Genomic DNA, 14,792 nt, shown 5'->3' with positions numbered 1-14,792 from the left:
TTTGATCTCTCGTTGGTTGATACTATTGAGACCTTCACAAAATTCTTTAGAGAATGGAACAAAACTACTTTTGGGAAATTGTTAACGATAATTTCTTGAGCTAAAAGAGCAATAGCCTCAACACCAAGTGATTATCTATTGGGTCTTCACAAACTCAAGTAGCGAAATATCAGAAATTACTAAAACAAGAAACCATCTCGGCACTAAATTCATGAGTCAACTAGATTGTAGAAGAAGAATGGAGTACAGTATTTTTTTCACCTTACCACGATGGTGAGACAGAACCACAATGAAATTATTGGACTTAGGGATTCGATCGATAGCTGGATCATAGATTAAATAGGAATTGAGGCAAAAGTCCAAGAATATTTCACTAATATTTTCCAATCCTCAAGTGAGTCCACGACTTTGAAGCCCAATGATCTATCTTCTAGTTAGCTCAAACTATCTAAAAAGTAATTGGTAGTTGTTGTGTGTTGATATCACTAAGGTGGACATTGCAAAAGCAGAATGGTCGTTTAGCCCAATGAATGCCCTAGATCCAAATGAACTACACCCTTTTCTTTTTTTTCTCTTGGAGGCGTTGTTCTAAAATCAAGGTGAAAGTATCCGTAATAGTGCTTGAAATCTTCAAAAGTGAAAAACTACCAAAAATATTAAATGATACACTAATCACCCTTATTCCAAAGCCAAAAGGCAACTTTCATAAAACAAATTAGGCCTATTAGTTTGTATAACCAATGCCTATAAGATTGTCACCAAAATTATAGTGATGAGGATGAGACCCCTCATATAGAAAGCCGTTTCTTCATTCCAAGGAAGTTTTGTCCCTAGAAGGCAAACCTTTAACAATTTAATCATTGTGCAAGAGATCATACATCCCTAGATGTATGAAGGGAAAAAAGGATCAATAGTCATCAAATTAGATTTGGAGAAAGTGTATGATAAACTTAAATAGAGCTTTAAGATAAAGGTTTTAATGTTCTTAAGAATGTCGGATCATCTTAACCATGAATTCCATCTCTACTACCATTACCACGATCCTCTTGAATGGTTTAAAACTCAAAGCTTTCAACCCTATTGTGGCATTAGAAAAGGAGACCTCTGTGTGTGTGTGTGTGTGTGTGCGCGTGTGCGTGTGCATGTGTGTGTATGTGTAACACCCCAATACTCGACCCGATCATCGGTTCGAGTTATGAGATGTCACATTTGTTGTAGAAGCAACTACGATCAATCACAGTTAATTTATACCATTAATGCTTAAATTCAACGAAAATATACATTTAATTACAAAATAATATCATTACCAAGTCTTACACGAGCTTACGAAAGCCCTAAACCTAACCTAAGGTAGAAATAGGACTTAATTATAAAGCATTCAAAACACAGGGTTGACATTATGGCATCGCCAAACAATTTGTCACATTACGGCGCCAGACCACTTAACGTCGTGACGTCACTTAATGTGTTGGCCTCGTCGGGACATCAGACTCCTCGTTGCACTGTAACCTTATAGGTCATTTCTCGTTATGACTACATTCGAACAACGTCGCGACATTACATGCTATTTATGCAAATTATGCACAACAACAACTTGCAATATCCATTTCACCAAAATGCATACATATTCTAATATCCCTATGACCTGAATAAACCTTAAACAACAAATTTATACATTTCAGTTCTATACATAACTACACACTAAGAATTTAACACCTATAAAGTAAACATTTATGATAAACTACACTTAGGTTTTATGCAAACATACCATTCCATCTCACCGCATTCACATTGCTGCCATTTACAACCTTTAAAAACATATAAGCAAAGATTTCATAAACACCTTCAACCATTTGGCCAAATATTCACCATAAGGTACTAATTCCAAAAGAAGCATGGACTTAGAAAGCAAACCAAAACTTGACTCAACTAGGTACATGCCATTTAACTAACAAAAGAGATTCACCAACTTTGTTGAGTCTGAGATTCTGACTGGATACTGAATTCGATGCCCGAGATCTCGAATTGTACCTAACATGCGCATGGAAAACAAAATCATACGCTGAGTAATGAAGCCTAGTGGTATTTCTATAATTCAGTCGATAAAATACAAGTTAATAGAAAACATGTAATCAATATACAGTTCAAAATGAGTACTAAATATCATGTTATAATGTGTCATCATACTATACAATTCATTTTTATACTTGTTTAATTGACTAACATAGGATACATCATATTAGCATGTCATTCTTCCAAATCGAATTGATTAATTCATCCAATTTTCACATTAATTCTCCTGACTTATAATTCTAGTTCGAATACTTTTTCACAAAAGTACTTCAATTTATATTTCATTATCAAATTTGCATTTTAATTCTCTATTAACCTGACTCAGACTCGAATGAATACATGGATCCAACCAACACACCAATTTGGCACTCAATGCCTCATTGGACAATTCGAAGTAAATAGATTGTGCCCAACGCTTATCAGTCTAACCGAAGTAAAAGTTGTGCCCAAAACTCATTGACGCGTAGTCAAATTAAATCGTACTCAATCTATCCTATGTCATGCCAATTATATCTGACTCTGCCCAAACAGTTAATAGGGTAACCAATTATCCAATTTCGAATATAACTTAATTTCACAATTCATCATTTTCAATTCATCAACCAAATCATCAATTCATATGTACCATAACATGAATCAATCCAATTCAAAGTCAATTTCATATTTTCATCAAGTTACAATATTTTTAATTCTATTCAATTTAGTCATATATCTCAATAATCAATCAAAATCGTATCAATTCAATTTGATCAATCAATTTCAACTCACCTCATAATCTTTCCATGCAAAATAGAATAAATATGCAACAATTGAAGTGATTCAGATTATAGGAATACAAATCGAACACTCGAATTACTTGTCGTCGATTTTCGTCTTTTCTCTCCCTCTTGACGTTCCCGCATCATCTTTGTACAAGCCCAATTTTTGGCCCGGGCCCAACTGACCAAAACCCAAACAGATTAACCAAAGGCCCAATGACCAAGGCCCAATTTCACAAAAAAATCAGCCTAGGGTTTCAGAAACAGAAACCCTAGGCGCCGCACTAGGGTCTTTGACCCTTGGCCTCCTGACAGCGCCGAATCTGCTGACTCTTGGCCTCTGACACCGCCACTGTCGCGCCGCACCTGCCACCATCCTGTCGCCACTTGCACCTGCAGAGAAGAAACAACAAGAAAGACAGAAACAAACCACAAAATCGGGGGGATTTTTCTTCTTTTTTCTCTTTGCTTTCGGTTATAAAAACCGATGATTGTAAAACAATGGGGTTCGGCCCCTCTTTCATGATTTCAAGGAATAAAAAGGCAAAGAAAACAAATTCAAAAACCTCTTTTTCGATATAAGCTTTATTTTTTTCTTTTCTCTTTATTTTTCTTCCATTCGTTTGCATTCGATTTTTTTTATTTTTCTTTTATTTTTAAACAACGTATAAACGTTAAAAAAAAGAAACAAAAAAAAGTAAAAATAAAAACCTTTTTCGAAATTTTTGACCACCGTGTACGGTGGCCGGCGTGGTGCCGGCGGGATGCAGGTGCAGCGAACCTGAGGCCGGAGGAAAGGGGGGCATTTGAGAGGATTCTCTCTGTTTTTTAAGAAAAGAGTAAAAATGAAAATTTTTAACAAATTTTTGGCTTTTATAGCCTATACAAAACGACGCCGTTTTACCCTTAGGGGTCAGGTGCCAAAACGACGCCGTTTTGGCCCTGATTCGCGCGGTGACCCGACCCAGAGGGGAGGATCCGCGTGTTTTCTTAAAAGGGGTTATTTATGCGCGCAGTCCCTCATATTTTTCAGCGCATTACAATTTGGTCCTATTTTGTTGTTTTCTTTTATCTTGATTTAGCCCTAAGATTTTTCCTTCATTTCATTTTAGTCCACCGAGATGCTACGTTTTAGAACTTTGGGTTTATTTAAAATATATTAAATACTTTTATATATATATGAATATCTATATACTCTTTTTTCCTCATAAATATATGTATACATACTTGTATATATATTTCATTTTATTTTTAATAATTTTAAAACATACATATACATATTTTCATATTTTTATAAATTTATGTGAGTACACATGTTTTTATAATATACATATTTATATAGTATATATATATATATTTTTTGCATTGCATGATCTATACATGTATATATATACATATGTAAATACTTATATTTTTGTCTTACAATTCATTTATTTTTCATATTTTATAATTTTCATAAATTTTCTTTTATTTCTATGTTCATTTATGTATTTATTTATATGTTTATCTTTATGCTTTAGTTTATTTATTTATTTATTTGCTATGGTATATGCATGGTTGATTTATTTTACTATTCGTTTTTGTTCGTTTTTTTATTTTTATTTATTTACATTATCATTTCATTATGCATATAAATATCATATTTCAAAAAAAAAGGAAAATATTTCAAATTGAGGCAATATTTAGCGCTTGGAAATTCGAGAAAACGTGCCATAAGGTGCTGGGTGTCGATTTTTCTCGTTCAACCAAATGGCTTAATATCCTTTTAAAGATTCAAAAATAAGGCAATGTTTTGCGTTTGAAAATTCGAGAAAACATGCCCTAAGGTGTTGGGTGTCGATTTTTCTCGTTTAACCAAATGGCTTAATATCCTTTTTAAAAATTTCAAAATAAGGCAATGTTTTGCGTTTGGAAATTCGAAGAACGTGCCCTAATGTGCTGGGTTTCGATTTCTCGTTAAACCAAATTGCCAAATATCCTATTGAATTTTAATCCATGCCATTCAAGTTTTTTAAGGATCGTATTTTAAATTTCTTTAAAGTTTTCAGTTTTTCGACAATAAGACATTAAGTAATCAACTAGGTACCAATTTTGGGCGTATCGAGGGTGCTAATCCTTCCTCGTGCGTAACCGACTCCCGAACCCGTTTTTCTGAATTTCGTGGACCAAACCTGTTGTTTTAATAAAATCAAATCGTTTATTAAAAATAACCACTTTTCGAGGTGATCCGATCACACCTCATCAAAAAGGATCGGTGGCGACTCTCATTTTCGTTTTCATTTTCCAAAACCCAAGTCGACCCCGTTTTCCATCCAAAAAATGGTGTCAACAATCTTTAGCTACGAATATTAATCCGATAATACATAATATTAAATTCCAGCTCAATTCATAATCAATTACAAAGTCACACATATTTTACAATTTATTCAATTTAGTCTCTAAAATCGAGACTAACCTAACTTTCAATTTAAAACTTCAAATTGAATTTTGATTTCACTAATACCCATTAGAGACCTCCTATTTCTTATTTATACATTTATTTTTATATTGTATTCACTTTAGTCCCTAATATACCAAATTATAAATTTAGCTTTATAATTTCAGTCATTTTTCACATCTAAGCTTAAAACCTATCAATTTAACACCTCAAACTTCCAATTATCAACAATGAAATCTTTCAAAACTTTAAAAAATTTATAAATTTGTACATGGGCTAGCTAAATCAAGCTCCCATGACCTCAAAAACATAAAAATTACAAAAAAGGACTAAATTGCACTAACCAATTTATTGATTAAAGTTTCAAAACCCTTTAATGGTGTCAAACCCTTTCTCTTTTTTTCTCAATTCAATGGAGAAGATGAAGTTCTCTCTCCTCCCACTAAAATTTTCTATTTATAATGATATTAACATGTTAATTAAGTAAATTAATCTTACTTTAATATACATAATACTTAGTTTAATTAATTTAATAGTCACATGCTTAAATCGTCCTTTTCTTAATGTTTAATCATGGTCTAATTGTTGTTTTGGACCTTTGGTTAATTACAATTTAAGTCCTTAAGCCTTTTTCTAATTAAAAATCTATAGCGGTTACCAAATTATCAATTTAGCTTTACAATTTAGTCCTTTTTCACATCTAAGCTTAAAATCTATCAATTTAACACCTCAAATTTCCAATTCTCAACAATGGCATCTTTCAAAACTTTAACAATTTTACAAATTTGTACATGGGCTAGCTAAATCAAGCCCCCATGACCTCAAAAACATAAAAATTACAAGAAAAAAAACTAAATTGCACTAACCAATTTATTGATTAAAGCTTCAAAACCCTTTGATGGCTTCAAACCCTTTCTCTTTTTTCTTTCAATTCGGTAGAGAAGATGAAGTTCTCTCTTCTCCCACCGAACTTTGTTATTTATAATGATATTAACATGTTAATTAAGTAAATTAATATTACTTTAATATACATAATACTTAGTTTAATTGATTTAATAGTCACCTCAAGCCTTTTTCTAATTAAAAATCTATAGTGATTGGACTTTACGATTTAGTCCTTGATGTCATAGCCAATACCCAGCCCGATAAGATATTATCTACTTTGGATGCACATGGCTTTCACGGTTTTGTTCTTGGGAGCGCCTATACACCCCCAAAAAGCCTCTTGTCATAGTCAACACCCAGCCTGATAAGATATTGTCCGTTTTGGGCTCTCATGGCCCTCACGGCTTTATTCTTGGGAGAGGCCATACACCTTCAAAAGACCTCTTACCACTTAAGTGTTGTTATTCCTTTATAAAACTCAGGTCTCTCTCGTACTTTGTCAATTGGGATTTGCCTAGGGTGTTACACTTGAACCTTAATTATGTCTTAATTTAACTAAATTACTTATCCAAAATTCAATTCACCTATATAATAACTCGATAAGTATTTGTATTTAATATATACGGGCTTGGTTTACAAAAATGGGATCTTGAAACTGCCTTTTTTGACTAAGGGAAATTTAGCTTTAAAAGAATGCAACGACATTTGAAAGTACTAGACAATAAAGCAATGTGGTCACATAAGTAATAACAATGGTGCGAGAATTTTTCACTCTTTCTTCCCTAGTTACTTGAAGACCCTTACCCACCTTTGTCCCAGTTTCATAGAAACCCCAAAAAAAGGATGATTCAAACTCAACACAGATGGATCTTCTATAGGCAATTTGGGAAAAGCAAGAATGGGTGCACCGTGAAAGGAAGTGGATCATTGGAGCATTCTGGCATATCTTGTTTACGACTATTGCAGAAGCCGAAGTATGGGCCCTCCAAGGTAAAGTTAGGCTTGTGAGGGATAGGAACATTGTTAACCTTGAGATAGAAGCATGTCTAACTATTATGAATACTTTTTGTCAAAACAGAATACTTCTAATCTCATGTTTTCTATCTTCTTCTCTTTTTTTTTTTGCCAACATGCTATCTATTTGATTGATGAGTATAGGATGCTTTTAACTATTACGAATTTTGGGACATTGAAGCTAGGGGAGAAGTCAAAAAAAATTTTAAAAGGGGTCGAGATTAAATTATAAATTTTTATGAGTGCTAAAATAGAATTTCACCCTTGTGTTGACTTATATTTTCAAGGTTTTGAAAAGGACTAAATTGAAATTATAGTATTTTGGAGAGGGGCAAACTATAATTTTACAATTACCTGGCTAAAGTATATATTCATGAAAAGAACAAGTGTGTTGATGCTTTAGCATGATAAAGAAGCGATAATTGATGAGTATAAGATATTCTTAATTACTAGGATTTTTAGGATGTGGAAACATAACTTCCATGAAAGGAATAAGTGTACGGATGCTTTTAACACGATAGGAAATTAATTCCCAATTTTATGTCTCTCGAGTGCTAATTTTCATGCTATCTTCTGTATTCGTAGTATACCTCCTCGTTGTTTATCCCCACTGTTATTGGTGGATACCAATGAGCTTACTATGCATGGAAATTTCTCTTAATTTTGTAATACATTTTTGAGTTCCCTTTCCCATTAAAAAAACTGGTTTAAAACTCCATAGGATTTGTTAATTAATTTTTTAACTTTTTAAATGAATGTCATCATAATTCTTATACCATAATATATCTTGTCTTTTTCCTTTTTTTTATATTTTGGTGTGGGTTAGCTGAGGGGTAAGAAGGTAGGAGGAAGGGTAATCTGGGTAGTATATATTCCTATTTCACACACTCCACTTCAGGCTTACGTCACAATTTTATCTATTATGCTTCCAATTTCTAAATTTATGTTTGACCTAATGTTTCCGACACCAAAAAAAGACAGCTACTTCTTCAATCGAATCAATATAATAATTAAAATTTGATAAAATGAATTTTTAACTTCGTTTCTATGACAAAAACAAAAGATTAATGCTTAGATTATTTGCGAACTTGATTTCGATTCCCTCACGCTAGAGACTTGGATCTTGTTCTATTCTATACGTATTCAAATTCAATCACAAACTCATGTTATACCTCCTTATTTTGATTTTCAAATTTTATTCGGATAACCCCAACATGCCTGCCTTGCAAGACCCAATCGATTACATGATCCATCCAACAGGCCATGCTCATACCTTCCATACCCAAACGCATTTCCTCAAGTCAACCACCAATAGACATCTGTCCAAATGGAAAATCCTACAACACAGTACCTAGAAAAGGAACACCAAATATCGAGGTGATGACTATTATAGGTATCGTAACTGATATGTAATAAGCAATTTCAGAAACAACATCAACAGATTCTTTGAATACAAAATGTTCAATACCGTAATCTCCATCCAAATCATTAAGAGGACTTTAAGAAACTCCAACTGGTGGATACTTTTTGTTATTACGTCAACAAATGTGTCCTTCCAATTTCTACTGGCTCAATCATCTGCTGAGCCAGAAGTGTGATGGGGATATTTCTCCCACACATCCTCCCATGTTCTCAGTCCATCAGTCACAGACTTCACCACCAAGGCTGCCTCTTCCACACTGACACGGACTTGAAGCTTGCTGTCTCTCTCACGGATTGTCACATCCTTTGTTGAATCAACAGTTATGGCAAATGGCACACCAAGTTCATCTGTTCTAGCATACCTTTTCCCTATTGAGGTACCTGTAAATATCAGAAGGGATCAAAGATGAGTTGAGCTTCGTTATAGTTGCGTGCATCAGTTGAAATCAAATACATAAACAGTGGCTTAATTTTTCAGAATCCACCCTGAACCCTTTTTAAGAAGAACAGTTACTGGTGAGGAAAAAATTTATGAACAAGTGAATATAAATGATATGACTGCTTAAAATTCAGAGCATATATATGTAGGAACAAGCAAGTAAGATCATCTTAATCAAATACCTGTAATGTCTATCTTATGTGAGATTCCAGCAGTCGTCAATGATTTTGAAATCACTTTCGCAACATCCTCATATTGTTGATTTTGAACCAGTGGAAATACGGTACATTTAATAGGTGCCACAAGGGGAGGAAACCGGAAAACATTCAACTGCTCATCCCCAGCTTTACTTGGCCTTGTGTAGAAAGAGTGCTCAAACAGGCAATAAATTATCCGCCCAATTCCGAAGGATGGTTCAATTACAGATGGTGTAAAAACTCTCTGATGTTCTTTCTTTTTCTCCTTTGAAATTGAGACCATGTTCTTTTTAATGGGCACATTTTTCCCAAGAGTGCAGACGTAGAATTCCACCTCCCCTTTAGATTCCAAAGCAGTTTTCATTTCCAGAGCTTCTTTTTCATTCATTGCCTAATCAAAAAAGAAATTCATGCATAAAGTGATATGGGCAGGCAACGCATAGCATGGAATATTAAACGGACAAAAAAAATCTACTTTATCATTTACCTCCAAAGCTTCAACAACATTCTTTTGGCTTCCCTTGAATGCCAGACCCAGTTCTTTCTTCACAGGAGCTATGACCAGTTTCTGCGTATATGAACAATGTGTCAATTTATTTATGACTTCACACAATAGCACTTTAAGGATCTTTTGTTGCATTACAAATCTATATGTCAAGTCATCTTAATATTAGCCTAATATGTGAGAATGATAAGGTTAATCAACAAAAATACCTCCACTTCTCTTGGTTCTGAAAACTTCTCAGCAGCCACAAGCGGTACACCACTTTTATCCTGTCATACACAATAAGATGGTGCCGCTTGAGTAAATCCATTTAGTGTACTATATTTGCATAAAAAAGAAGTATAACAGTAGTCATCTTTTTTGTGTTTCATCTAGCTTAAATATAGCTAATAAGTCACAACATTAAGATGGATAAAAACCAGATTTGTTCCTATAAAATCAATGTTACCCTCTCGCTGTCCCTCATCGAACACATTCTTAACATGGTGCTCCTAAACATAACCAAGATGGATAAAAACTTACCCTCATAAATTATGATATTAAGATAATTTACAAATGACCACCTCGACAAAGGAAAGAAAGATAAGATGAAGACATAGAACAAGATATTACCGAGTGAGCGCGCAAGTCATAAGCAGATCTGTCTGCAATACCAACACATTCAATCCAACCATACGAACATTCAATCTCAGCATCCCAACAATCTGCAGCATAATGGGCCATTTCATTTGCAAGATGCTGCCTGAACCGTAAGCGGTCTTTGTCTATACCAAGACGAGTTAGGAAGAGATAAACTCTGCCAATAAAGTAGCCAAGGGTTTCATTGTTGACAGTTCCCTACAAGTAGCACAGTGTCATCACAAAAGGGTAGGAAGAGAGAAGTTAACGGGGGAAGAAGTTAAATGGTCAAGCTTCAGCCAACCTTTGAAACAGCATCACCAAGACGGATTTTCTTTGCGGATTGACCACACATTTGCTCTTCTCTTGGGAACATCAGGAACTCCAAGTCAACAACTTCAGAGTATTTTGGATGAGATTTGTCTTCAGGATCAACAAAGTGCTCAATTTCAGCTAGGGTGAATTCTCGAACCCTCAAAAGCCCTTGGCGGGGGGATATCTGTACGTATAGAAATTTTATCAATATATTTGATCTCTCTGCTGTTACATGATAAAATGTGCATTAATGAGAACAAGCATCTTAATAGCCAAAAAAGCAATGATCCAAGAAACACCAGCTTGTAACAGGAGACACCCACACCCAACAAAAAGAAAAACTCAACAAGAGACTAATTTGAAACTTTTCCAGATTCAAAGACAGATTTTAAGACCTCATTGCGGAAAGCCTGACCAATTTGCGCAGCAGCAAAGGGAAGCTTGTTCCCATTGTAATAGTACAAGTCTTTAAAATTGACAAATATTCCTTGTGCAGTTTCAGGACGCATATACCTACAGTAAGAAAAATACACATGATTCTTTAGATACAACTACATTTATGATGAATAATTACAGCAAAAAAAATAAATTATGGAATCAGCTAACTCTAGCACCAGAAAAATAAGTAAACTACATGCTGAAAACATACTAAATCAAAAGCATTACCCAGGGCTCAAACCAGATGGACCAATTGATGTTTGGAACATTAAGTTGAATGGATAAGGATCGGAGAGAGGATTCTTTGTGTCTGGAGCAGTAATACCATACTCTTTGATCTTTGCACCTAGTGCTTCAGCTGATAGATCATCCAATGTAGCAAGTACATGCTTAAGCTCAGCAGCCTTCTCTGCACTTATGGTGAGGTCTTTTTGAAGCTTTTCGTTGCAGAAATCCTTCAGCAAGTGATCAGCTCGATAGCAGGTTCCAGTTTTCTCATCCTTAACCATAAGGTCAGTAAATTTATCCACATGACCAGATGCCTTAAGGACAACCTCAGGTGTCACACAGGGACAGTCAACCTCCAACATGTTCTCTTCGAGGACAAAATGCTGGGGGGAAAAAGGGCAATTTAAACAAGCTAAATTAGAACTGTTTTAGTTCATTATACAATTCTCTACCATGAACTTGCATCAACACGACTAAGCAAGCATATATGTTCAAAGTGGATCTAATTTACTTTGATAATCGAAATTGAAACAGCTTCGATTTTAATGAAGTTTAATTTATATTTTGCCTACTCAATAAACATCTGCATGCGTCCTAATTCTTCAGAATTGCAGTCAAAAGTGAATAAAAATCTATATAATTGCAAGAGCAAATGGTATGCCATACCTGACGCCAGAAAGCAAGAACGTTGGATTTAACGGCGCAACCGGGCGGCCCATAGTCATAAAGCCCAGCAACGCCCCGATAAATCTTGAAAGACGGGATGTAAAACAAACGCCGTTCCAAAGTATTCACAGCAGCTTGACGGAAGGCTTCCCTGCTAAGGGCGCCATCACCATCGCTACCACTAACAGCAGCCTGGAGCTGCTTCTCGATCGACGATTTCTCCAACTTCAAGCTGTTCAAGGCTTCGATTGCAGCGTCGATTTCCGGCTTGGAGGCCTTGGCAGCTTTGAGAGCTCTGACGGCGTTCCCATGCGCTTCGACAGCTGACTGCTTTTCGGCCAGAGCTTTCCGGAGCGATTCCTCGGATGCGGCCATCGATGGCGGTTGGCAATTGAAAAAGGGAGGTAGGGTTGAGCGTTGGGGTTTGGTTGAGTGGGCGCTTAAGAGGCGTGAAATGATGCGATAGTGACCAGAGGTAATGGATGAGGAAATGAGAGGTATGAGAAAGCGCATGCGAATCAAGCGACAGCCAGTCAGGAAAGCGCCTGAATGTAACTAAAATACCTCTAGGGTTTTAAAAGGTTATGTTAGTTTAGCTTCGATTAATAATGGGTAATTGTTTCTACTAATCCCTGCATTATACAAAATTATGGATATAATCCTTTTATTTTAATTTAATCCTTGTACTTTTTAATTTTGGAATTTCAATCTGACCGTTTAAGTTATGCTATTTTCATAGTCTTATCCAATAACATATTATCATACCATAAGACTAATAGCATAACCTAATTGTTATCCTTTGTGCTAGGAATTAAAATACAAATATTAAATTCATAATTTTAACTTGATTTATACTAATAAAAAAGATTTGAATTTGGAGAAACAAATTAATGGGTTCAAAATATTTTCTAAAATATTCAAATTTCTTTTTTAATTTTAGAAGCATAAAAATATATTTTCAAAATCCAGGGATTTTGCTTTCAAAAGGTTTGGGATGAAATTGGCAGAGGATGTAGTAATGACAGTACGCGGTTTCAACCGTCTATTCTAGGGGTGAGTTCCAAATTACAAAAAGATGATTGAGCGTGTCACGGCCACTAAGGACATCACTAGAAAGGTAGAAAAAGAATAAAGTAAAAAATATATCGTATTATGATTAATGAGATTCAAGACATTGGTAAAATCCCAGCTTTGCTTTTTTACAGATGGTTTCAAAAAAATTATTACAATGCGACGTAAGAAGTGATCAAGAAGTAAAGGAAGAAAGTTGTTACGGTAATGATACTAATAAAATAATATTATATCTCAACCAATTCACCAATTATGGGCTTATTAGGAAAACTCATAATTCATGGTTGTGTAAGGGCAAAACTTGTGGCACAGTCCGAATCTAGTTCAAACCTTAACAAAGCCCATTCCTTATCAGGGGCTTAGGCCTGCAAACGTAGCCCAATCCCAGATCTATTAATTGGTTATATTCGCGTCTTACGTTTGCCTTTTGCTTCTTTTCTTTTTTCAAATCAGCTATAATACATACATGTCTTATAAAAAAAATATCTGATGGGCGTCGAAATTACTAAATAAAATATATACATGTATATATATATTTGCATGTATAATTGTTATATTTTGTGTAATAAATTTCACGAATTTTGTATGCGAATTTGATTTTGTGTATTTTTTTTTCTTATTTTAAAAAATAAATTTCATATTCTAATAATTGAAAATTAAGAGAAATATTTGATAAATAAAGATAAAATTTTGTTTTTAATAATAAAAATATGAAAAGCATGTTAGGTTTTTTTTACTTCATTATTGCAAAATTTTATATTATTTATGGTAAATTATTGCAAAGTATAACAATTAGACATGCAAAAACAGACGTGTAGGTATTTTTTATAAGACATGTATGTATTATAGCTGTGTTGAAAAAAGAGTAGAAGCAAAAGGCAAACGTAAGATGCCAATATATTTTTACATACAAAAATAAAAAATAAAAGCATTATGTATGGAGAGCAATTAATAGAGCTGGGATTGGGCTTTGTTAAGCTCATTTTCGTCTGATTGTAAAAATACAAAACCAAATGTTGAGAGTGGGATTTGAACCCACGCCCTTTCGGACCAGAACCTTAATCTGGCGCCTTAGACCAACTCGGCCATCTCAACATTGCGATACCACTTTACACTAAAAGCTTTTTATCCACAGAAGCTTGCTGAAAAACCAAGCATTAAGTTATACAGATTCATCATCATTCTAAATATGCATATATTAATTATCAATGCTACTAGTAGGATCATTTCCTATAAATATAACGAGAATAAAGTCACAAATAAATAATTTATATATATATACACCAAAACCAAAAATCTTTTACAGTATTTGCTTAACTATACCCAACCAAGGTAGAGTTATCAAATTTTTACTATTCAATTTGTTCACAATCTAATATATGGATCAAGTTATTTATCAACTGGAATTTAACCCGAGACATTTTAAATCATATTTTTTTAAATAATAGGTGGAATTGAAATTTTGGGCTAATAATTAAATTGAATAAAGTGGAAAAATACATGGACTAAAGTGCATTTTTTCCTTATTTAATTGATATTTAGAGACATAAGGATGGGATTAAAATCTCTTAGCTGATGAGGTGGAAAATTGTGGAAATTTATGGAAATTAAGGTTGAAAAGTGTTGAAATTTAATTACATGATGGATTAAATAGACTAAATTGAAAAAAAAAAGCTTAGAATTTTTTACACAAAATGAAGGCTGAAGCACCTTTGGGCAACAAAAT

The 14,792-nt window shown here is 34.1% G+C and overlaps 1 protein-coding gene and 1 non-coding gene across 2 annotated transcripts; both read right to left on the bottom strand.

Annotated features, from left to right (window-relative positions):
• Positions 1-8,521: 8,521 nt before the first annotated feature.
• LOC107898984 (glycine--tRNA ligase, mitochondrial 1) lies at positions 8,522-12,781 on the bottom strand. The gene is made up of 9 exons (XM_016824573.2): positions 11,996-12,781; positions 11,330-11,712; positions 11,059-11,176; positions 10,653-10,847; positions 10,343-10,567; positions 9,940-9,999; positions 9,713-9,793; positions 9,211-9,616; positions 8,522-8,970 (listed from the first exon to the last, which is right to left on the bottom strand). The coding sequence occupies exons 1-9, from the start codon at positions 12,506-12,508 to the stop codon at positions 8,738-8,740; spliced, it is 2,214 nt and encodes a 737-aa protein (XP_016680062.2). The 5' UTR covers positions 12,509-12,781; the 3' UTR covers positions 8,522-8,737.
• A 1,299-nt stretch (positions 12,782-14,080) lies between these two features.
• TRNAL-AAG (transfer RNA leucine (anticodon AAG)) lies at positions 14,081-14,161 on the bottom strand. The gene has a single exon. It is a non-coding gene; the product is annotated as a tRNA-Leu (tRNA).
• Positions 14,162-14,792: the final 631 nt, after the last annotated feature.

The sequence above is a fragment of the Gossypium hirsutum genome, chromosome D04, assembly GCF_007990345.1.
Source record: "Gossypium hirsutum isolate 1008001.06 chromosome D04, Gossypium_hirsutum_v2.1, whole genome shotgun sequence".
Taxonomy (NCBI): domain Eukaryota; kingdom Viridiplantae; phylum Streptophyta; class Magnoliopsida; order Malvales; family Malvaceae; genus Gossypium; species Gossypium hirsutum.
The sequence above is the reverse complement of the archived record's forward strand: the minus strand, read 5'-3'. Positions and strand labels throughout refer to the sequence as shown.

What these genes read in the sequence shown, in the direction of transcription:
- LOC107898984 (XM_016824573.2), bottom strand. Translation starts at nt 12,508, where the DNA reads ATGCGCTTTCTCATACCTCTCATTTCCTCATCCATTACCTCTGGTCAC. An exon ending in TTGGTGATGCTGTTTCAAAG is followed by an intron (nt 10,568 to 10,652) that starts GTTGGCTGAAGC and finishes TGCTACTTGTAG; the next exon opens with GGAACTGTCAACAATGAAAC. An exon ending in ACATAAGATAGACATTACAG is followed by an intron (nt 8,971 to 9,210) that starts GTATTTGATTAA and finishes TGATATTTACAG; the next exon opens with GTACCTCAATAGGGAAAAGG.